Source organism: Anarhichas minor, unplaced genomic scaffold (assembly GCF_050575085.1).
Source record: "Anarhichas minor isolate MPS153535 unplaced genomic scaffold, ASM5057508v1 ptg000029l, whole genome shotgun sequence".
In the NCBI taxonomy this organism is placed as follows: Eukaryota; Metazoa; Chordata; class Actinopteri; order Perciformes; family Anarhichadidae; genus Anarhichas; species Anarhichas minor.
In genome coordinates, this window is record NW_027466475.1 from 2636591 (window position 1) to 2661756 (window position 25166).

The window sequence follows — 25166 nt, forward strand, 5'->3', positions numbered from 1 at the left end:
CTACGGAAGTTGCGTTAATTAAGTACAGAAGTTACGCAGCAAATTAGTCAATGTTTGAGAGGTGCCTACTTTACAACAGGCCACGCCCACTTCAAAACATGACACGCCCCCTGATACAATTTCTGTGATTATCATACTTATCTTTACCTAAAACCATGATCGTTTCCTCAACCTAACCAAGTAGTTTTGGTGTCTAAACATCACCAAACTAACACTGTTTCGAGGGTGTGTAATGTAGTTCTCTACACCTGCAGATAGACCTACATGCAGCGGTTTGGGTTTAAACAACTACAGAAATGGCGTTACTTAAAGGGCCAGTATGTATCATTTCAGGGCATCTATCAGCAGAAATATAATATAATATTCATAACCAGTTTTCATTAGTGTATAATCACCTGAAAGTTTAGAATGAGCCCCTTCAAATCTACATAGGGAGTGGGTCTTCTTACCGGAGTCCGCGATTTTGCTGTCGCCATCTTGGATTACAGCCGTCGCCATCTTGTTGTTTTTGGGGTTTTTTTTGCAACAAAGACACTTCCGACACTTTTGAAACACTTCCTTCCGCATTGGCTTTAATTGGCAGAACCTGAGGTTGCACCTCCGTCATTCTACATTAGCCCAAAATGTAGAATGATGGAGGTGCTACAGCCCAAAATGGACAAACCAAACACTGGCTCGAGAGAGAGCCTTTCAGGTTTTAACGTTACCCGAAGGCCACCGTGATTCTCCGATATGCAAAATCGTGGTAATGGCAGCCGCTGTCTGACTTCTGTTTCTCCTAAAGTAGTGTTATTATGGTATGGAAGTCCTCTGAGTGACCACGGTGTTAATAACCACGTTGTGTGACTGAAAGTCCTTTACTTGCGTTATACATACACATTTCTGTGCATTACTTTTCGTATCTACAATCAGTGTTTGAGAACAGCCTGAATTAATAATCACTTTAAGACTTGTGTTCACCTTGAAGCCTCAAACATTCAGAGTAAAACCCGTTGGTATCATGAACACACTGCTGCAGCAGCTGAGTGGCTGTGGTCTGATCAGGTTGTACTGACAGTGACCCTCAACCACAGCTTGATAATCACATTCCCATTCAAAGCCTTCTTCAAAAGCCAGTCAACATGAATCACACAGAGAAGCATTATAAGGGTGGAATAGTTTAATCATTTTAAATATTGTATCAGTAGTATAATTGCAGTTCATGTAAATCTTTAAAATCATTTATACAGGAAGTTTTGCTTTTTACATCATGGTTAGATGGTTTTGTAGATTTTCAAGCATATTAGAAAAAAAGATCACCACATGACGAAGTTACAGAGATTTAATACCCAATTAAAAGAGAATAACAAGCGTAGTATATTATTATGTGATGGGGAGTCGAGTTGGGCACAAATAAATTCAGCTTCGACTCTCAGAGCTACGATAATCGTCCTCACAGTTTGGCTTTCCTATCTCTCCCAAACAAGAACACAAATATCCCTTAAAATGTGCGACAGGAACAGTGATGAACGTACAGCAGAGCAACACATTCACAGTCTCCTAAAGGTTTAACATCTAGCTTCACACTCAGCATACTGTACATGCAACGTCACCAACGAAAACCAATCCAGACAAAACCAGCAGAAGAAACATTCACAACACATTGAAACGCATGCTGGTGTCCGTGTTTAAGTCCTCCAGCTGAAACGGGTCAAACGTCATGTGTTATATTAACAAAATGTTCTGGTGTGTTAGGCGTCCAGATGGATGTAAACATGTATAGATCTGTATGTGATTGGCACAACATGTGATGCTGAGTCTGCTGCCGTGGGTCCGTCTAAGCTTTGGGAAATACACTTACTCTCAGTGAGCTTCAGAGCAACCAGGCTAGCTGTTTCCCCGTTTCCAGTCTTTATGCTAAGCTAACTGGCCGCTAGGTGTAGCCTCATATTTACGTGGTATTGAAACTTCTCATCTAATTCTTGGCAAGAAAGCAAATGTGTGTATTTTCCAAAATGTGGAAGTATTCCTTTAAAGGCAGAATGTCAGAGAGCTCATTGATTTAGAGATAAATATTCAGATTCTACCACCAATTATTTTAACATGTTGTTTCATGTTGATTTGAAATATTTATCTGTAGATTATCAGACTGCATTATTTATAATCTAAAAACTGTTCTAGGTTCTGTTTTAAAAACTAAATTATGTTGTTGTGTTGTATTAAAAAAAACAATATTATAAAGTCAAAGTACCCTAAAGAGGTATTTAATGTAGGAAGTAAAAATCAAGCTTTTTGACTCAGTCGTTTGTTTCTTCTGGTTCTTCACTGAAGTGACTCCAAACTAAAATCCAACATCACTCTTAGAAATAAAGGTTCCAAACGAGTTCTCCCTGAAGGTTCTACCCAGAAACCTTTTTTAAGAAATAGTTTTTCCAAGGGTTCTTTGTGAGACTACGAGTTCCATTTAGAACCGTTTTCATACAAATAGTTTTCCAAGGATTGTTGGAAGCATGGGGAACACCCATAGACCCCCTCCTCCCCTCTGGGGGGGGGGGGGGGGGGGGTTGTTAGCACCCTTAGAAAGTGGAAAGATTCTAGATAGAACCCCCAGAGAGGGTTCTGGGTAGAACCATTACATAATAGAAGGTTTCTCTCTAGAACAAATTATAGTGGGTTCTGTGAAACCATTACACCATAGAAGGTGTCTCTGTGGAAACTCTCATATAAGGTTCTAAGTGGAACCATTACACCATAGATGATGTCCCTGTATAATCTGTTATAGGGGGTTCTGGGTGGAACCATTACACCATAGAACGATTCTCTATAGAATCTCTCAACGTGGTTCTGGTTGGAACCTCTCACAGACGGCTCTAGGTATAAGCCTTTATGTTGGGTTCTAGGTAGAACCAGCTGAAAGGGTTCGTGGTAGGGACCTCTTTCAAGGGGTTCTCCAATAAAAACAAGCCAAAGAACCCTATATAGTTCTGGTTAGCACCTTTATTTTCAGGAGTGTACGTTATTCCTCATTTCTGGATTTTGCGTCCACAGTGCCGACACCACAGCGTCTCCATGACGCGTTGCATCCTAAACGGACATTCTCCTGTGTGCTTTGTTCTGGTTCTGTTGGTGGAACGGTCAGGAACAAAAGTCCGAGCCGTTTGAAACGTTTGTGTAAGAAAACAGAACATATTTATCAAACGGCTTGAAGAGCATCATCTGCGAGAAGAGCAGCCTCCACTCTGTCCAGCAAAGAGTGGAGGGTAACAATGAAAAATAAAAAAATTAAAGTTAAGAAAATAACACAGTACCAATTATTTCCTAATCACCAACTTCAAACCACTTCTGTTCTCACACAGGAGCTGCAGGCACAAAACACAGGTTATGGAGAACCCCATCAACCTGAACTGAAAACGACGACGGTTTTGCTAGTGAGCACCCGATAACGCACCAACATGAGTTACGACTTCCTGTCACACACCACACAGGACACACGTTAAGAGAGACGACACCATCGCTGTGGGAAGCCTGAACGGGTGAGAAGCTCTCCGACAATATGAAGCGATCAGCACTTTTAAACCCCATTCTGGGTTCCCACGACGTAAAGCAACAACAAACGTCTCTTTCTGCTTGTGAAGCAAACGGATACAAAATTAAATATAATTTCACATTTTGTTGTCAACAAAAACATGTTTTGTGCTGAGACTCTTTTTTCACATTTACATACAACTTCTCTATAATGCGAATGTAAAGTAGACAAACACTGTGCGGACAGAAAACCTTCGTCCTACAGTTGTACTCAGTTTATTCACCATCAAATCTCTCTACTTGCATTAAGAGCGAGGGCAACCGGATGACGACACGCGACCCTGAGTTGGTGCAATTCTGAGGGTGAGAGGTTCCAACAAGCTGCACATAGAAGTGAAACAAAAACCTCATTTGACATGAAGCATCTAGAATATCCTCTCACGTTGTGCATGTACATATCCTGTCTTCTGTACTTTTACGTGCAGCATTTTGAAAATTCACTTGCGCGGGGCCAAAGCAACCGTTTGCTTGGCCGCTCATCCCCAGACAGGAGGCCCAGGTGAGTCGCTGGGGGCTCCGCCCGGCGGCTCCGCCCGGCGGCTCCGCCCGGCGGCTCCGTCTCCAAAGGCTGAAGAAGGCAGAGAGGCCGTCACGACCTCAGCTTCAAGATGACCGTGGCCAGGACGAGGAAGAACGTGTTCCAGCCCAGCGTGACGGCGAAGCCTCGCCACACCATCATCCGAGACAGACCCCAACCTGTTGGAGAGACGGAGCTTTATATTCACTTGTTAGGATGCAGGAAACCAAAGCTGGACACGTTAGGAGTCAGTCGTACAAGAACTCTGTAGAACAAGTTAGCTTAGCTTAGCATAAAGACTTGAAAACAGGGGGAAACAGCTAGCCTGGCTCTGTCCACCTGCACAGGAATGTACTACTGTTTTGTTTTGTTAGTCATGTGCAGCCCTGTGTTGCATAACGACATTAATTAGCCTTGAGTCATCATCGGCATCGTGGCACGCAGGTTTTGTTTGCTTAGTAACGGCAACGACGACTGGAGAGCAACCACCCGAAGTGTCTTGGATAAGAGGATGAAAGTGCTGCTGTTTTCCACGTGTTTCCAGACGCAACATGTGACCACAATGTCTCCTGCAGGTCCCATTTTGTTCCGGGTTCAAGTGAATCCAATCAGTGAATTCTGCAGGATGCAGTTGCAAAGAAAAGAAAACGTTCATGCTCATCCCCCAAATTCAATTCTAATACTTTCGACTTGTGCCTGTGTCCCGTCTGCCACCTCTACGATGAGGCTTTCAAACAGGAAACGGCTCCTCTGACTTCCTGTGCATGTATCATGTATCAAGGTCTTTAATGTCCGGAGACGGTGAGGTCGAGAGAGGGAGGAAAGACTGGGAGACGGAGCGAAACCACTATACATTACATCCCAGGAAGCTACAGGATCCAGAGCTGATGAATGATTTAGACGACTGGCTACGTTGTTTATAACAATCTGAGCAGCACACACGCCAACGACACGCCAGACAGCGGCGTAATGGTGAGTGTTGTGTAATGTGTGCGTGTGCATTACCTCTGTACATGATACAGCGGAGGGCTTCGGAGGCGTAGGTCTGAGGAAGAGCCATGCTGATGTAGCGGAGAGGATACGGGATACACTCCACCGGCCAGATGATACCTAAAGTACAGGACGGGGAGTAGAACAAGCTGCTGTTAGAGTACAGCGTTCATATCTGGATGGTCTGTCGTTATAATGAACCTCATAAAGCATTTAAACAAGCTCTGGTTTCAACAAAAAAACAACGAAACTTCAAAACAACTGCAATGGAAATTAATTTAACCACAATATCCCAAATTTCCATTTTCCATGAGCATGTTAAAGGTTCAAAGATGAAGATCATCTCGACTGCTGATTCAAAAGTCAAGAAAACACTTTGAACCTCAACGGAAAAATATTTACTAATAACTTTCAGAGAGAAGAGAGCAGCTGGTTTCACAGAAGGATGGACAGTATTATGGTCAAACACACACACACACACACACACACACACACACACACACACACACACACACACACACACACACACACACACACCGCTGAGGATGAGGTTGGGGTAGAAGATTCCCAGGGCGGCCTGGTTGGCGTTCTGCTCGTCGTCGATTGCGGCTGAGATGACGAGGCCGAACGAGATGCCGGTGATGCCCTGCAGCACGATGAGGACGACGACCAGCACCAAGGAGCCTTCATTAGGCAGCTGGAGAGAGAGAGACACAGAGAGAGAGAGAGACAAAGAGAGAGAGCGACAGAGAGAGAGAGAGCGAGAGAGAGACAGAGAGAGAGAGAGAGAGAGAGAGAGAGAGAGAGACAAAGAGAGAGAGACAGAGAGAGAGAGAGAGAGACAGAGAGAGAGAGACAGAGAGAGAGAGAGAGACAGAGAGAGAGAGACAGAGAGAGAGAGAGAGACAGAGAGAGAGATAGAGAGAGAGAGACAGAGAGAGAGAGACAGAGAGAGAAAGAGAGATAGAGAGAGAGAGACAGAGAGAGAGAGACAGAGAGAGAGAGATGGAGGAAGAAGAGAGAGGAAAGTTAAGTTAAGAGGCTATTTTCAGCCACAAAGCTGCAGTGGAGCTGTGAGATGAGCTTAAAGTCAGGAAAAAACAGCATTTTGCAGAGTGATATACATTAGTTTACGTGCACAAAATTTAAATTACCATAAATAAAAACATACAATATAACAACCATTTTTCATATATATATATTCTATAGCAAACACAATCCCTCATCTTGTAAATTTTTTAAAATTTTCCATTTCCATTAAAATAATACATTTTGTATTTTGTACCGTCTCATTTCATCTCTATGTATTGTTATTGTAAATCAACGCCTCTGTTTTGCGTACTTCGCACCAATAAATAAAATAAATAAGCGCTTTTTGTGCTCCAGATTGATGTGTTTGTAGTCCGATAAATTGCCTCAAGTGATGTCACTGAAGTCAGGGTCAGCTGGGGCTACAAGTTTGAAAGTGAAAAAATTAAACTGGAGGAACGGAGTTAGAAAGAAGTGAGACCTCTGCAGTCTGCTTCAGGCTGGAGGCTCAAAGCAACAGTAGAAGCTACTAGCGTAACAAACCCCGAATGTCAGGTTGCATTCTGGATTTAACATGGAAGTAAAAATGCAAGCAATGCAAAAAGATGATTTCTCTGTTGTTGCTGCTTCGAATTTAATCCTTTTTGAGTGCAATGCTAACTCAGTGAATCAGTATTGAGAGGCAGACACACTCTCTGATGTACGGCACTGTTCTTCAGCCAAAAACACATCAAGAAACTACAAAAGAAACGTCACTGCCGCTTGTAAATCACAGCGACAGGACGGTGGAACGAGTCAGAATCAGATAAAAACAGAGAAAAGTCCCCGAAGGTTCAAGGTGTAGGAACATGTGTGTGTGTGTGTGTGTGTGTGTGTGTGTGTGTGTGTGTGTGTGTGTGTGTGTGTGTGTGTGTGTGTGTGTTAAGACACTATCCGTCTCCCCTGACAACGAGCAAAAATAGACACACAGTCCACATGACTGCTCGGTTGCCACAGCAATCAAGGGCTGTTGTCGTGGCGATCCCAAAGCGATCCCTGGAAACGGCCAACGCAGGAAGTGATTTATGTCGCGGTGGTCTCTGTTGACTCCTGCACCTTAATCAACACACACACACACACACACACACACACAGAGACACCCATAAAAAGCATGTCCCTGCATGGACTCAACACACACACACACACACAAACACGCACACACACGCACACACATGGATGCTCAAGAGCACACACACACATCAATAGCATGTCCCTGCATGGACTCAACACACACACACACACACAAACACGCACACACACGCACACACATGGATGCTCAAGAGCACACACACACATCAATAGCATGTCCCTGCATGGACTCAACACACACACACACACACAAACACGCACACACACGCACACACATGGATGCTCAAGAGCACACACACACATCAATAGCATGTCCCTGCATGGACTCAACACACACACGTACACACACACACACACACACACACGGACACCCATAAGAAGCATGTCGCTGCACGGACTCAACACACACACACACACACACACAAACACAAACACACACACACACACACACACACACACGGACACCCATAAAAAGGATGTCGCTGCACGGACTCAACACACACACACACACACACACACGCTATCCTTCGTCCCTTGTCTTCGTGCTTCCTCCTGTATTGTTCCGCTCACACGTGTCTTGAGAATCGATGACGAGCTGAATCCTCGTGTTCACAGTGAACCTGAAGGCCGCTGACGCTCAGAGGAGCATTGACACCACGTTCCCTCTCCTGAAGGAAACGCTCTGCTCGATGGTTGAAGTGAATTATTATTATTAACATAATCACGTTCTGCAGGATAACGATGATGTAGTGAAAATGCAAACAGCTCTGCTGCATTTGTGGCACGTTAACCTTCAACGTGTCAAACTCTCCACAAAGCAAATCATTTTAGAAACGCAGTGAAAGATTCATCTGTGATTGTATTTAGTTTTTCTTAAATGTGTGAAACCGTGTGTGACTTTCTCACACTGTGCTTTGTGTTGAGAGCAAAGTGGGAAACAAAAAGCTGCTCTTCTGTGTTTCCTTCACGCCGGTTAAGTATCGCCACATCGTTACTACTGTCAGGGTTCTATTGTTCTAATTGTTGAGACAATAGACGAAAGAATGCACCAATGGAATGAGTAAACGGTGTGCAAAGGTGCTCATGGGAGTTGTAGGATCGTAACGTCACGTTTTGAAAAGACTACAATACTTTTTTCGCCGTGTGCAAATACTTTTTCCTTTTCTTTGCTTTCTCTCAGAAGTTAAAACAAATACAGTAAGTTTTATTATCCAAGCGTTCCTCCTTTATGAACGTTATTAAGTTTCGTGAGTCACTGTGTATCATGTTGGATATTCAAACACTTATCGGCATTACGACGAGGAGCGAACCACACAGAGGAATGATCAGAGGAGCACACACATGTAGAAACAGTGTGGAAACAATCAGCTTTCTTTATATAAGCAAACAATTATTTAAGCTTTCCATTGTTTATTTTTATTGATTCTGTATTTTGACTTTCTTATTTTTGCTGCTGACTCAATCAATAAAGTTTCATCTTATCTGAAGCGTGTTTGTTTGAGGACGAACCTTGAAGACGAGCAGGATGAAGAGCAGCAGCAGGACGATCTGGACGCTGATGACAAACAGCTGAGAGAAGAGGTGAGCCAGCATCGTCTCCAGAGAGCTCACACCTGGAAGACACACAAACATAATAATTAGTATTCTGATACAAGACAAGTCCAAATTTTAATAATTACAAACGTTTTTAATCCTTTTAAAGCTATGAAATCAATAACTCATGAATAGAAATAACCAAAACAACCGTCCCAGTGTTTGCTGGTAAACTTCACATTCTGCTCTGATCACCTGACTCCCTCTAGTGGTCACATCTCATATTACACTCATCATCTTTTGTGTCTGTGTCGCTCTGCAGGAGCAGTGTGACCTTTGACCTCTCACCTGCGACCCAGCACCTGTCCAGAAGCCCCTCCTTCCTCTCCAGGACGAAGGAGAGAGCTGTCAGACCCACGGCCAGGTAGAAGGTGATGCTGGAGGAGGAGGAAGGAGCAGGATGTTAAATGGCAGGTTGTCTCGCTGGTTCATGAAGATAAAGTTGTTCAGCACTGACCTGAGAACAGCTCCGGGGGTCACAAACGTGGTGAAGTCTGTGTTTAGGCTGCCGTAGATCGGCTCCTCAAACTGACACAAACAAAGGATTCAAATTCACTGTTATTATGAAGAATGTAGCAGAAACACACGGACAGTTAAAGCTAAATATACTATATATATATTTACTGCTGCATTGGAATTATGTATTGTTGTCAACTTGTTTGCAAAGTAGTGTCTTTTTTAAGATTGCAATACAAACAGGTTTTATGCATTTCTATATTGTTATTACACTATTTTATTTATTATTCTATAAACTCTTTTTCAACATTTGTATTACCTTTATTGGCAGAGCGACCAGGTACGACAAACTCCCCAATTTATTGTCGACAAAAGTCTGCGAATAGAAGACTCGACAAGTTAAACAATATACCGCTAAAACATATTTAGTATGAGGATGGTAATGAGAATAAAGTAAATATTTATTAATATTGCACTTTTCAAAACCAATGAAGTGCTTTAAACGGTTAAAAACACTTCAGGACTGCAATGAGGTAAATAAAATCAGATGATACAATAATACAAAACTAAAATGGAATAAAATACACAAAACTATAACATACAATATTGATATTAGAGACATGAAGCTGCTGTAGAGCCCTAAAGCCACGCGTGTTGTATTATGAGTATAACACAGTATAACCTGTGTGAGTTTACACAGCCACGTCTCGTACGTCGCCACACGTCTTTGTACTCGCTGGATGTGTCGAGTGATTTCTGATTTATCTCTCAAAGTAAAATGACGACGTCTGAATATTTTCACGAGACTCCAAAACAAACGTATTTATTTATTTACCTGAAAGGCCTCGTGTAGGTTCTTCTGCAGCATGAAGGCAATTTGTCGATCTAGACAAAATACACAAGACACAAGACACATGCAAGAATAGCACTTCATTCATGAACTTCTTTAAATTGCACCTTAGAGTTTATTGCAATGAATTGTAATCACAACTGTTCAATGCAAATCTAATGAAAGTGACTCATTTTCTGCAAAAACACAACAAACTGAGTAATCGTACTTGTGAGGTCCAGCCAGACGTGCACCGATCCTCCGTCAACCACCTCTCTGGAAACCTGCCGCTGCATCATCCTGTAGAATCAGAGTCATAACCCATATTCATAAACATATTCAACATTCAGTAAATATGAAGTAAAAACGGGAATGTTGCAATACGAACAGAAATACGAGGGTTAAGCTGCTGCATATTGTCTGAAAGTCATCTGCAACAACACAAGCTGTTTACAGGTACATTACAAGACAGATTAGAAGAAAGACTTTCTGTTGTTTAGTATAATCTACTGATCAGTTTCCTGATTATCTAATTAATCACTTAGTCTATAAAATGTCATAAAACTACTTTAAAATATCTCTTCCTAAGCCCCAAACAAACACCTCCACTTTGTTTATAGAGATGTATTTTACATCTTTAAGTGATTTTTCCTGTTTTATTAATAATAATTACATTTTCCTCAACGCCTCACACGTTACGGTCTGCATTGACTGCTTACCCATCATGCCTTGTCCACACAATAATCAACAGACGTTACACAGATGTAAACTAAAACACATCCGGTCTATTCGGATAAAAACTAAACAACAGATACGATTATACGTTTATTATATTATTAACAACTTTTTGTTTTCTTTGGACACTTCTGTCGCTTGAACGACACACGATTCAGTAAGAATGAGCGTGTGATCGATCTCACCTGCCCAGGTGTGTTTGGGACAGGAAGGACAGGACTGTCTACCCAGGCATCACACGCACACACACACACACACACACACACACACACTGAACTGTGACTCACAACAACAACAACTCGTGCCCTCAAACACTCCAGGACTGACTCATCCTCACATGATGATATAATGCTGAGCTGTCGTGGTTTGATTTATGTGTCAAAGGTGGAGCGAGAGAACAACGGAGACTTCAGGTGTCATAAAGGTGAGGAACAAAAGAAGTTCTGAACTATATTCAAGGTCCTTGATTTTATTCAGGCAGCTTTAAAAGAGCATAAAATCTGTTCCCCGATTCTGAAGGTTTTTATGCTTTTAGGAAATAAAACGGTAAAAGCCTCGAGTTCTGCAGTTTGGCCGTCACCATCTTGTTTCTTGGAACAAGAGGGTGGAGCTAAGTAAGTCATGTTGTTTCATTTATTGATTGATTATTAAGTTACGACTCCTCTCACCTTTTCGTCAGGTAGCTGGTGAAGTTCTCGCCGAAGCCGATGACGCCCCAGTACTCCCCGTTATAGATCCCATCGAAGGCCTCCGCATGGGACAAGGGCACCTGTGGATATATAAAGAACAATGTATACGTATCAAACACCATATTTAATGTCTTTATATCAAGTGAATACTGAATACTTTGCTCCAGATGTTTGTTATTGAGCAGCTTCACTAGAGAAGTGTGTGTTTCATACAGAATATTGAAAGGTTCGCTGTCATGCAGAGGAACAACCGTCCCCCTTCACTGATTCTCCTTGAAAATGAAAGTGTTGGTGTTTGTTCTGCTGTGAGCAGAAGTGAAACTTTGCTTGAGAGACATCTCTTACTACCTTTCAGGCAGCAGCAGTCGCTCTGTGAGCCTCTAAACAAACACACTTCTGTGCAGTCTCATTGGTGCTCGACCCACTTGCTGCTGCGGTCGGTACCTGGTGCACGCTGGAGTTGTCCAGGAAGGAGAGCAGTGAATGGCTGTAAGCCGAGGGGGAGGTCTCGTTGTTCACCACAGCGACCTGGATCCCGTTCGGGTCTCCTCCGATGCACAAACAGATCAGAGAGACCTGGATGACGGGCAGCAGGAACTGGAAACACAACGAGCTGCAGACGCAAGGGGAGAAACAGACATTAACCCTTTGAGGGGCCTCGTCAGATGAGACATGCGGGTATCAATGATGGGATAAGAGAGGGGAAATATAAAGTTATAGATAAACCTGGTGGAGGATTCTTTTCTTAGTAACATTTTTGAGTTTTTCTATCATTTAAAGCCATTTACAACTGCCCCAGTAACAGAATTCAATGCTAAGTTCTGCACATTCTATCAAAAACAAACTGCACAAAGTTAAATCCATTCTCATAGGAAATGTTGTTGCTCTTGTCATTAGTGTAATATATCATTTTAAAGCTAAACACTTAACGGAAACGTACCCCGGCATTCTCTTCATCCGCACCAATGTTTTGATCATCAAGGCGGCGATGTTCCGCCACTTGGGAAGAACGTGTCGGGCTCGCACCTTCCAGTCCGCTGAACACACACACACACGCACACGCACACACACACACACACACACACACACACACACACACACACAAGAACAAATATTCACATACTTCACCCTGCAAAAACATCTGTATTCAGATGATGATCATATTTGGTGTTTTGGAACTTAAGATGTCAGACCTGAATACGTGGGGACTTCCTGTGCGGCTCCCGGTCCGACCGCCAGAATTGGCCGACTCTCGTCTCGGCCGCTCTCGAAGGACTGGCTGTTCTCCAGCGGCCCCCCCGGCGGACTGGACCCCCGCTTGGAGCCGACCTGGTCCGACGTCACACACAGCCGCAGGAAGGCGTGCTCCAGGGTCTGCAGCAGAAGGTCATGTGGGTGAACCACAGGGACCAGACCAGCAGGTAAACAGCATGCGTACCTTTTATTCTCACCTGCTCCAACATGGACGATAATTAAACTGTTTGTTTTCTTTTAGCTCTTATTTTTAAACTTTAACTTTTGTTTTATTTGTATTGTTGGTTTCATTCTGTAAGAACAGGTCAACATGTTCATACTGGAGTTGAAGCAGTGTGAGATACTTTAAGAGAAGGTCTTAATTTCAGGCCATGACAAAAAAACAAACAGGTTTTTTTAGACTAGAAAAACTTCTTAAGCTGCATTTTAAACCATCACGGGACAGTTAGTTCTCCTCTGAAACCAAAACTGATGAAGTACTTTCAGTTCCTCTAATGCAGAGAGGAACATCACATCTGGTAAACGGTGCATGAAACTGTAAGATTACCAATTTAAAACAGTTAATTCATCACATGAATGTGCAGAGAAGACCACCATCTGCAGGTTTTTCATTGTCTTTATGTTCTCATTTCAGGTGTTCACGAGCTGATTGATATCTTCAATTTAACAGAAGGACAGTACTAATACTATCAGTCTTACTCTTTTAAATCTTTAGTGCACATTCAAAGCACGTTGATTTGTTCACGAGATGAGCTACTTTATAAAACATTGCCTTGCTTTGTGGGCCGATGAACAGCCTCCCTGTCCTGACTACCAGCCCCCCCGGGCCTCCCCCCGCCCCGTGGTGGTGTTCGGGAGGACTCACTGCTGCACTGTGCTGCTTCATGACTGCGTCTGGAGGTCCTTCAGCCAGCAAACAGCCGTTCCTCATGAGACCCACCTGGAGAAAGAACAGGAGAATGTTTAACAAAGTAAAATAATCAGAGTGTTGTTGGACTATTCGTGTGGATAGAATGTGATATGTGATATTTTATAAAGTAATCTGAAACTATGTTGTATGATGAGTACTTATAGCTGAGTGTCATTTTTACATATCAGGACTTTCTAGATCAAAATCAAAAGTAAACTGCTTCTCAAATTTGTCTCCTGTCATTTATTTATTCATTTTTCTGTCCTGCGTGTGTGAAAGTGTCGAACGAATCCCATCAACGTGTCTAAAGGGTCAAAAACATCATAAACAAATTGTCAGTTGCTGTGTGATCAAAGTCTAACATCTGCTGTAGCAGACGCAGACAGAACGTCTGTCAACAGTCACAAAGACAGCAATGAATCAGCAGATTCACCTCAGTCGCCCTCGGTGTGATCCCAATCATTAAACTGAAGGCTGCAGCTGAGCAGTCAGACTGCATTTCATTAAGTATAAGAGTTAGAGCCTTGAGGCGATTAGCATAGCTTAGCATAAAGACTGGTTCCAGTGGGTAACAGCTTATGGTTTTTACATTTCTGTTTGTGAGAGGTATCAATCCGTCTAACTCTCAGGGGAAAGCCAACTACACCTTCAAACAAAAAGAAAACTAATCCACAGAACAAATTCAACACATGTCAAAGTTTATGGACTTAATATACAAAGAAGATTACTGGTGGAACAAAAACTGGACGTATGGAAAGACTGGATTCATGCTGAGCCAAGTGAAGGGGACACGCTGTAATAATAATCTCCATACTCCACTTAAGAGCACCGAGGTCGACCAATCAGATGCTCCAGGACGTCAGAACCGCCCCAAATCTCTGGAACAGCTGAGATTCTTAGATTCATGTAAAACCTGCTCAGACTACAGAAACGTAGACGACTTCATCATCTTCTTCTCTTACTGTTTACTGTTGTCTTCTGTTCTTATCATTGTATTCATTTGTATTTTGTGCTGTTCGGCTGTTCGGATGTTTGTAAATGTGCTAAACAAATAAAGTTTGACTTGATTTTGTTGGGGACTATTTTCGGCGGCGGATTAATACACATTTGGTGCTCTGGTTAGTATTTACAGCAGCAGGGTTGTTTATGTGTGATAGACTCAGAATAAACTCAATATGGAGGAATAAGATAGACCAGGATTTGGATTCTTTTGTTGTTTTTAGAGGATTTGTTGACAATAATAAAAAATATACAAAAATCAACTTCAAAATGATTCATGAACCGAAGAATCAAACGTTTTGTTGTCAGTGAAATAAAGACACAAGAGAGCTTCAGTGCAAACTCTATAAGAAGTTTGTTTTTCTCTCATTAAATGTGTTTTTTCTCCGTCCTGTCAAAGCCAATAAAGAATAAACTTCCTTTGACAAGTCAACACAGTGCAGAAATATCAATGCACTCATTGTTTCACCATGAAGCACCAGTTTGTGAGCGTGCATTTGTTCTTGTGTGTTTATGTGCATTCTCTCTCTCTCTCTCTTTGTGTGTTCATGCATCTACTCTCTCTCTCTCTCTCTCACCACGTTGGCTTGCCGGGCCTCCTCGATGTAGTGCGTGGTGATGATGACGGACACTCTCTCCGTCTTCACAATCTCCACCAGATGCTGCCAGATCCTAGAGAGCGGAGGGACCGGAAGAGAAAGACAGAACCCATTACATAACGGCCCCGACCCCAAGTTTCTCCCTAAAAAGATCTCTAAAAACCCTCCGGCTTCACCAGGAGCAGCTTTCCTGCCAACCGTCTGATCTGATGAGGCTTTGTGGAGCCGTTACACAACGAGGCTGGAGCAGCAGTAAGCTCTCAAAAAGGATATATTCTAGAACATAAGTTAGAAACGTGCACGTTGTCAGAACACAGACGTTGTAAGCTCCTGTGGAAACATAATTAGAAAATAGTTATTTAATCTTTTTGCAACAAATAAAGCTGGAAAGAAAGTGAGTGACGGACGTAAAAAGGCTGTTTATTGTTTATTTGTGTTAAATGTGTGTAACTGAGGAAATTACTTCACGTCTCCTCCACTAAGCTAAGGAGGACTAGTGTTCTAGTGACAACGTCTAGTCGACTCTTTTTTAAGACACGTAGATCTCCTAAATTCAGCAGAGGGTTATTTACTGATGTATTTTATACGGTAGAACAGCTACTGTAGGAAAGCATGCCGGCTTGCAGACTGCAAAATGTGACCGAATTCAGTAACAACCTGTTGTTGTTTTTTGGCGTATTGCATTTGACTTACTAAATACTTTCCTGGCTTCATAATCAGTACGGTAGTTTGTGTCTTGGAAGGCAAAGTGTTAGTGACTCTTCCTCGTTTGAACTCGTCATAAACTCACCAACAAGATAACAATCTGAAGTTATAGAAAAGGTTTCCTCTGGTTATTGATTAGTGATGTTACAGCTTAAATATTGTCTTTAGAGACACGTTACAGATGAGTGACAGGAGTTTACGACCATTTTTTAAACAGACGCCATATCACTCCTAGTTTAGAATAAAGACCATGAAACTGCAAAGTCACTGCTTCAAATTCTGCTGATTACCTTTGTCCTCCTTGTCTGTCAACCAGTACTTTGTGAGTCAAAATGTTAGTCACAAATGACATGAAAAGATGCATTTTGTTGTGCAGCCCTGTGTTGTACACTGAGAATCAATAAACCTTGTATGACATGTTGTTATGATCTCGTCCTGCAGTCTTCTGAGGACGACGTACGTCCAAAAAACAGCCAAAAAAAACATCTGATCGTGTGTGTGACGTACTTCGCCCTGAGAACGGGGTCCACTCCCACCGTGGGTTCGTCCAGGATGAGCAGCTCTGGATTCTGAAGCAGAGCCGCTCCGAGAGACACCCTCCGCTTCTGACCTCCGCTGTGACACACAGAGAGAAAACAGAAAGGGTCAGAGGTCAACCGAGGGCAATCTTCTCCCACTCTGAGCATGCTTCGCTCAGTAGCAGAGACAAAACCTGCAGGACGAACCGGCCCGACGACACGGAGGAAAACAACAGGACCTGGGCGTGAGATATTTTATCATATTATTTATAACCTTATTTATTTCATATTCTATTAAAAAACAATTGTAATGTATCACACATTAGCTGCTTGATGCTACACTGTAATACAGATAAAAGAAAGAATGATACGAAGCTTTGACAGACTGATGAGGACACGTGCTGCATGCTGATGTATTCATACCAGGAATTCTTTCATAATATGTAGAAAACAGTTTCAACAAGCGGTGAGTCACGGACGCCGGGAGAGAGTCGCAGCCTGTTGCAAAATCATCAAAACAAAAACACGACTGCCTTTCACAGTGAATCCTGTTTGTTCGGAGGAGTTCCATCATTAGTTGCTCTCACATCTTGCAGCAGTCACATAAAGACTAAAGTCCCATTTTCCAAAATAACTTTAAAGCTGAGACAGAAATATTTGGTGAAATGCCAAATACTTTATTTTTAATTTGCATAGCTTGATGGTTTCCTTTTATGGCCTGAGAACGAGGCTTTTTTTGGTCTTTGAACAGTGTTCCTCTGTGAAACTGAGGATAACAAACGTGAGAAGCTTTCTCAGTGGAGGTTTTATACGTTGATCTTTGAGCTGCCAGGAACCTCAGCAACAGGAAACGAGGCGGGACAATAAACACCAGCGCTTTATTTTGGTAAAAGAGGTACAAGAGACTTTGCAGCACAAAGAGGAACTTCTTTACAGCTTATAAACTGCACGGCATACAGCAACACACTGTCAGATTCATGATGTTTCCTCAGATAACGGAGCTGTGAAGGAAACACAGAAGCATGCAAACCAGTGTTGCCCGATTGAGCTACTTTCTATTGGATGTGGTGGGTGAAAACTGTTTTGGGCAACTCTTTGTACCATTTGGTTGAAAAGTTATCACAGTATTGCGGTGTCTATTAATGCTGGACTGAAATAAAACCCCTAAAAATCCGAAATGGAGATTCTTATTCTATGACAATTGGGGCGGGTTGTTTGAGCTTCTTGGCGTCAATCAAATCTAGCAACACTGTTGCAAACATGACACTGTTTCTATGGTGAGAATATTCAGCAACGCTGTGTGTGTGTGTGTGTGTGTGTGTGTGTGCATGTTCATTTGGGTGATTCAGGTGTCAAAGTCCTGTAGTGACTGTAGACTCACGTCATAAACCGGCTGTATTTGGGGATATACGCTTCATTAACAACCTGAATCAAACATCTATTCATGTTTTACTAAAAGATAACCTGCTGCTAAGAGCTGCACACAAAAGTGTGCAGTTATTTTTTTTAGTAAAGGAACTTCTTTACATCATTCAAAGGATAGTAGTTATATCTTAGTACCACCAACTGTTCTGACGTCCATTTGGGTATTGATTAACAACGTCCAAAATTCCCCTGCAAGACAAAGCTTTAGGAAACAGCTTCAGGTGCAAAAGCAGCAGCAAAGTTGACCTGCATTTAATATCATGTTCCCAAAGAACCCAACAAGCAACGAGCTTCTTCTGCCGCCTTCTAAACTTCATTCTCCGACACGCTGTTTTTTCTTTACCTGAGATTCCGGACCAGGCTGTGCTTCTGAGGTAGATCCAGGAAGTCTACGAGGAAATCCATGCGCGCCCGGGTTTCCTTCGCCGTCAGGCCGTGGATCCGGCCGAAGAAGGTCAGCGTGTCGCTGATGGTGAACTCGTTGTACAGAGCCAGCTCCTGTTCCACACAGAGACAGATTTATCAGGGAGGAAAGCTTGTTTTCTAAAGATATTTGTCTCTATATTAAGTGCAGACTTAAGTTGTGACTGCTCAGTGGAATCAGTCAGAAATAAAACAAGTTGACCATTATTCTGGAGTCCTGTGAGTCTGTAACACAGCTTTACTTTGATACCTTTCGTCCATCACTGAAAGTTGTTTCTTAACTAAATGTAAGATAAAGTGATTACAGCATATTTCTGTAAAAACAAATGAATATGATATGTTATATATTGTTAGCCTCTCTGTTTGAGTCAAAACAAGTCAATGGATTCCTCCTCATTGTAACACCGGACACCTCCAGGTGTCACATGTCTTCCTCTCTGGGACGAATGTGATGCTGAGGGCTTCACACAGCGGAGGCCACGTGTCATGTGTGTTATCGGCCTCATCAAGTATCCAGTCTGACAGTAATCGTTAAAGAACGGCCCTGAGCAACGCACTCAGATGTGCAGCTGAATGACGGACTAATTGGACTTAATGCTGACAGAGAGCTGCGAAGAATTTACATCGAGATCTGCAGGTTTAAAAACATAAGAATATTTAAGATGTTTTAACTCTAATTAAACCTTAATTTAAGTCCAGTTAAGCATGAGAGTAAGAGAGGGACGTCTACTTACAGAAAATATGTCTCGTGTGTTGTGGAATATTTCTTATGACTAGTCGGGAGAAGAAAGTGGAGGTTTTCTTGACTAACAGAGGATCTCTGTTAGTCAAGGCCTCTCTGTGTCTCTGTCTTACGAAGAAGAAAGAAACAGTGCACAATGATAACAGATAACAAGACACCTGGATACTAAACTAATTAAAGTCATCTACTGAAACTACAGTTTGGTGTCTGCACTTTTAGGACTTACATTCTTTAAACCTTCACATGAGACTATGACATATTTTCCCATTACACGTGTCAATATATACATACATATATACACATACATATACATATATATACATATACCTATTATATATTATATATTACCTGCGGCATGTACCCGACCATCCTCCCCGGCACGTTGTGACCCGGGTACGCAGGTGGTTTCCCCAACACGGAGATATGACCCCGCGAGATTTTCAGAGTTCCCACGATGCATTTCAGCAGCGTGGTCTTCCCACAACCACTCGGCCCCAACAGGCCATAGCTGCAACACACAATCCAGAGTATTTCAGATCAAACTAGACGCTCTCAGGTCTGTTTTCAGGGTGAACAGCGTGTGGATTTATCAGCAGATGTTGGACAAACACGTGAAAAATGTGAACTGAAAGTGTAACTTTATCTTCTGGTCACACAGTCAGACATGGAAGGAGCTCAAAGAGTTCCTCATCAGTATTTTTAACAAAGGAAGTAGATACTGTCGATGTAATACCCAAAGACAGCCAGATAAGATCAAACCCAACAATGGCTGCAGGCAGACTGTGTAAGTTACTGTCAAACCAAACTAAACAAGGGACGGTTTGACACCACGATGTGACAATCCGTTAGATAAACAGAACTGCTGTCTTTGATCAGGCTTTGAGGCAAAGAGAGAACAACAAAAAGGGCCGTAATGTAAAATTGTTGTTGTGTTTGCTTTAAATAAAGAGATAGAAACTCGGCACATTTCCTCTGAATGCATTCCTGCTGTAAAACTACATCAGCGTCGTCATTCTGCACATTTCCAACCTGTTAGAAAAGGGGGAAAGCTTGTCGTCTTTGACAGACTTGTTCATATTTATCACTTCCCAAACGAGTGGTCTGGTTTCACCTCAACCCAGTATGTTCTGACCTCATTTGCATGCTGAGAACAAGCCTGCTGACTGGGAAGAGAGGGACAAGTCCAGTGCTTGTGTCTGTTTAGTGCTATAAAGGGGAGAGGTGGACGAATAAAATACAACTTATAGCATTAAAAGCTGGCTGTTGTTAGCTTTTCAATACTTATTTTGCCGTCTGCTAACTGCCATATTTTTCTTCTCGTCTCTACTTCCCTTGATTCTCTATCTCTGCTTCTTTTGTCCACGGTCATAATAATTTGTTTTAATTGACCAGACGGGTTCACAAACACAGTTTATGTCCAAGCACAAAGTCAAATAAAGAGAAATTCTACTTTGAAGCCGTGTTTGACGAATATATAAAGCAGAAAAACGTCTAATCAATCCACGAAAAAGGTCTGTAAATCCCAGCCGTTCTCCACTCACATGTGTCCCTCTGGCACAGTCAGGTTGAGGTTGCTGAGGACCTTCAGTTTGCCGTACGACCGGCACACGTCTCGGCACTGGATTGCGGAAGCCTCCTGTCCAGCGGGCAGAGACGCCTCCAGATCGGCCTTCATGTTCCCCTCCTTCAGCTGGAAGAGAGGACCACACTTTAGGTCATAACAGTCCTCGTGATCTGTCTGCAGATTTCACCAAATAAAGGGAACAAATGTGACACAGGGACATTGAAGACCTCATCCGTCTCTATCATATCAAAGCACAGCACAGGACTACAATGATAAATTAATGTATTATCATTACATATGCATATACATTATGAAGGATTCGGAAGGTCTGAAAAGCAGTTAAGAGCAAAAGAAAATGTGTGTTTTCTACCACTGAACATGAAATGTTGTTTGCAGGCACGAATGAATGTATTTCAGTGGTGCAATCGTGAACTCTTCCTCCAAAAGAGGAGGGTTTTATTTGAGGAAATATCAGTTAAACGTTAGTTTGACAAAAAAAAGGCCACAGATTTAATTTGAGGTTTGAGGTTTTTGACGGTTTCTTTCCAAACACGTTTTAAGTTGTGGAGTAAAGTGGATGACTTCCCCTCTCTGTGGCACTCACCCCCATGATGATGAAGTGCTTTGATAAACTGGTTCTCACCCTCACCAGTCCGCATACAGATCCACAGAGGATGCCGCCTCCACTGGCCTCCACTCAGCCCTCACACACCATGAAAACAACAACACATCAGAATGTTGTGTGTAGATTTCAGCTCAGCCTTCAACACAATCTCCTCCATCAAACTTATGGGAAAGTTTGCACTCTGGGCTAGGTGGAGGAGGTTTTGGTGGCAGCCAAAACCTCCTCCACCGGAGCCCCCCCGTGCCGTGTGTTCAGCCCCCTCCTGTTGACGCTGTTCACCCACGACTGCAACCCCCGACATAAAGAGAAGTTTGCAGATGACGCTACCACTCAGATTACAAACAACGATGAGACTTCATATCGAGAGGGAATCAACAATCTTACAGCTGTTCAGCGTCAGTAAAACCGAGGAGCTGATTGTTTGCTTTTAGAGATAAATAGAAGCCAAACACACACATCCCTGTCTACATCAATGGAGCAACAAGTGGACAGTTCAACCTGACATGGTTGTCACACATCTCCATCCTTGTGAAGAAAACTCATAAACAAATTTGTAGGAAACTTATTGAGGCAATATTCCCGTAAATTCTTGTCAACTTTTAGAGAGGAGCAATAGAAAGCATCCTGACTGGAAACATTACAAACTGGCATTAGATGCGCACGGCCCAGGACAGGAGGGTCTGGTTAAAACCACCAGAACATCACTGGTACCCATCTACCGAGCAACAGTGATATTGGTGACAAGAGGTGCCTGCGAAGAGCTCAAAGGATATTAAAATACCCTCCACGTATAATATAGTTGCGTTTCGTTGTGCAACCCTGTTGTACAGTGACAGTAAATTAACCTTGTCAGCTTGTAATTTGAATAGAACAGTTCATCAGATGGTGAGAACACTTCCAAGAACAGTGACGATGTTGCTGCTTTGCGCTGCACATTTTGATGAGAAACCATAAATGAAACAAAAATTAGCCTCATGACTTAGTTTTAGTCCAGTGCAGGAGTTTGTAGCTCCATCAGTCGGGGTTGAGGTGGTTTAAAAACAAGGCTTTACTGCAAGAATCTGACACAAAATGCACACGCATTAGTAAGCCAGACCACTGAACGTGGTGAGCAGATCCCAGAGTAGGGGGAGGAACTAGTTTGCTCTTTAACCCAAAGTCCAAGATGAATCTCACTTCTGGGCGCTTCAACACACTGAAACAACTCTCAGTTTCTCTGATATTCCTGGTGCTTCTTTGCATCTTGTCGAGCTGCAGACGACGAAATCATTTGGGTCGTAACAACAATCCTTTGCCCAGTAATCTCTAATAACAGCCTTCTTTCACAGGTTTCCCCCTGTTCCTCCAACTAACTCCCTCCTCTAATCCAACATCTCTCATTCTCCATTGAGCAGATTACAGAGTTTGCTTTAAGCATTTGGTTGGTTGGCCTCACCTTTGGCACTGAAGCCTACATCTGACAAACATATAGACAAAGACAGAACTCACCCACGTTCTGTGTCAATTAGTGGTTGCTGGAGGTTGTGATTATTTTACACAACCGGTTAAGATCCACCTGAGTCTGGAGAACCCACTGACTGTATCAATCTAATCAATCTAAGCAAACACTCACCCCTGAGAGAAGAAAACTAAATTAAAAGGGAAAGTGGAAAAGGATGAAGAGCAGCTGATGAGAACTACAGAGAACACATGACACAAACATCTCCGCCCAATAAATGTGGAAGAACAGGTTCAGTTCACCGGCCGGCAGGAGGAGAACGGATGCTTTCTTCTTAAGAATACCCACCTAACACACACACACACACACACACACACACACACACACACACACACACACACACACACACACACACACACACACACACACACACACACACACTTCACTACAGCCTGTAACAGGTGGCATTATTATACTCATTTTACACAGAAAACAACATCGAATAATTGATGATTACAGCTTCACAAGTTGTCAGATTCACTTGATTTTCATAAAATAAATACTTTGGCTGCCATTCTAAATCTGGCTCTGGCTACTTGTGAGATTTTAAGTGCTTGATAATCTTATCCAAAATCCACAATTGCTCACATAAAGTATTCAGCTGCAGTTGCTCTCTTCCAACCAGCATCCATGTTGCTGAAAACAGACCTAAAAGTGGAGAAAACTCCACATTGTGCCTCTGCAGGGTCTCCTGATTGACACTTTCATCTGATTATGGCCTCAATCAACCCAACAAAAGAACCTCTTCTTATTGTTTTCATTCACGCTCTGTTGATCAGGAAAAATGCCTACCTTTGCCTGCCAAGTTGTTGCCAAGTTGCGTCACCGGCAGAGCGGAAGAAAACGGGCTTGACAGGCGCGCTGGAATCTCTCTCTGGCTTCAGCAGAGCGCGCGCGAGGCGAGCGAGACACAAACTGTTAAAGAATGGCCTCTGTCCTGCTGTGTATAAGCCGAGCCTCGGTAGCCTACATCCTCCGAACAGCTGCTGCACTTTCACTTCTGCGCGTCACACAGGAGGATGTGCGTCGCTGCAGCGGCGGCAGCAGTGCGGTGCACGCGGCGCTACGTACATCCTCTCTCCTCCCCCTTTCTCTCCCTGTTTCATCAACGATAAGGCTCATCCTCCCTCCATCTTAAGTTTACACTGATTAACTTGCTGAATGTCGTGCCAAAAACCAGATAACATGCATCGCTGCGGTTGCTGCGTGTGTGTGTGTGTGTGTGTGTGTGTGTGTGTGTGTGTGTGTGTGTGTGTGTGTGTGTGTGTGTGTGTGTGTGCATCCTGCAGAGTTTCTCTCCATCTTGCTGGAGCGGTGACTATAAAGGCCTCGTTCCCGATCCTACAACGTATTTTTGTTTGTTTTTCTTGCAAAAGAGAGATGATCCAGAAGCATCTTACCCGCTCCTCCATCTCGGTGCAGTCTGCAGCAGAACCGGTCGACGCAGCATCCAGACCGGCAGCCTCCTCGGCCATGGCAGCAGGGAGGAGGGCGGACCTGACAGCCGGCTGGGTCTCTGTCAGTGGAGACAGCGAGAGAGAGGGGGGGGGGAGAGAGAGAGACGGAGAGAGAGAGAGAGAGACGGAGAGAGAGAGAGAGAGAGAGAGAGAGAGAGAGAGAGAGAGAGAGAGAGGGAGAGAGAGAGAGACAGAGGGTGATATAAATTCACTTTGTGTTATTTTTTATTATCTTTTCATTTGGACTTTTATTTTATTACACTTGCTTATTTGAGGTGGAGAAACAATCAAGGACGTGAAATCAGCTCAACTATAAAATATATGATGTTCTATAAGATAACACAGTGATGTTCAAAGTTCAAAGTTCAAAGTTTGCTTTATTGTCAATTCCACAATGTACTGGACATACAGGGGAGTTGAAAAGACGTATCTCTCTAGTCCAACATATAAACATATAAACATATAAAGTGAATACAGTGCAATAGATTAAAAAAACATTTCGACAATATATATATAATAAGAGAAAAAAAAACAAAAAAACTATCAATCTGTATTTAGCAGCAGTTGGACATGGGGAGTCTTAAAAGAGAGGAGGGAGAGAGTTCAGAGAATTCAGCTTCCTAACAGCCTGGTGGACGAAGCTGTTTGAGAGTCTGGTGGTGCGAGCACGGAGGCTCCGGTATCTTCTCCATGTGACTGATACCCTCTCATTGAGCCCCTCACCTTCAGTGTTAAGTGTCGGCTCAGGGTCTCGTTCAGTTGCATTTCTGCTTCACTTCCTGAGGGTGTGAAGATGTTTCATGCTGGTTCATCTTGGGAAGACTGTCCCACCATTCCATCACAGGCATGGCTGGCAATTCTTCTCCCATCAAAACTCTGCAGAGATTCATGAATAAGTTATGTGGAAATTATTATTT

General features: G+C 42.9%; 1 protein-coding gene and 1 long non-coding RNA gene across 3 annotated transcripts; one reads left to right on the forward strand and one right to left on the reverse strand.

The window, feature by feature from the left end:
• Positions 1-1141: 1141 nt before the first annotated feature.
• On the reverse strand, positions 1142-24333 carry abch1 (ATP-binding cassette, sub-family H, member 1). 2 transcript variants are annotated; one of them, XM_076104178.1, is made up of 20 exons: positions 24193-24333; positions 20647-20795; positions 19454-19613; positions 18284-18438; positions 16505-16612; positions 15272-15365; positions 13650-13724; positions 12724-12904; positions 12471-12567; positions 11975-12143; positions 11510-11610; positions 10336-10406; positions 10113-10162; positions 9597-9653; positions 9279-9349; positions 9110-9198; positions 8738-8841; positions 5609-5768; positions 5087-5191; positions 1142-4260 (listed from the first exon to the last, which is right to left on the reverse strand). In XM_076104178.1, exons 1-20 carry the CDS (start codon positions 24265-24267, stop codon positions 4154-4156), a joined length of 2178 nt encoding a protein of 725 aa, XP_075960293.1. In that variant the 5' UTR covers positions 24268-24333; the 3' UTR covers positions 1142-4153. The 2 variants fall into 2 exon arrangements, with proteins under 2 accessions (XP_075960293.1, XP_075960294.1); XM_076104179.1 differs by lacking the exon at positions 24193-24333 and adding an exon at positions 23585-23803.
• Positions 17452-18570, forward strand: LOC142964059 (uncharacterized). Its single transcript, XR_012957493.1, has 2 exons — positions 17452-17582; positions 18289-18570. It is a non-coding gene; the product is annotated as an uncharacterized LOC142964059 (long non-coding RNA).
• Positions 24334-25166: the final 833 nt, after the last annotated feature.

Bases quoted from the DNA above. Each gene is read 5' to 3' on its own strand.
- abch1 (XM_076104178.1), bottom strand. From the start codon at position 24,267: ATGGCCGAGGAGGCTGCCGGTCTGGATGCTGCGTCGACCGGTTCTGCT. The intron at 10,407-11,509 runs GTGAGAGGAGTC...CTGATTCTACAG, and splicing joins ACCAGCTACCTGACGAAAAG to GATGATGCAGCGGCAGGTTT. The intron at 5,192-5,608 runs GTGTGTGTGTGT...CCTGTACTTTAG, and splicing joins CCCCAACCTCATCCTCAGCG to GTATCATCTGGCCGGTGGAG.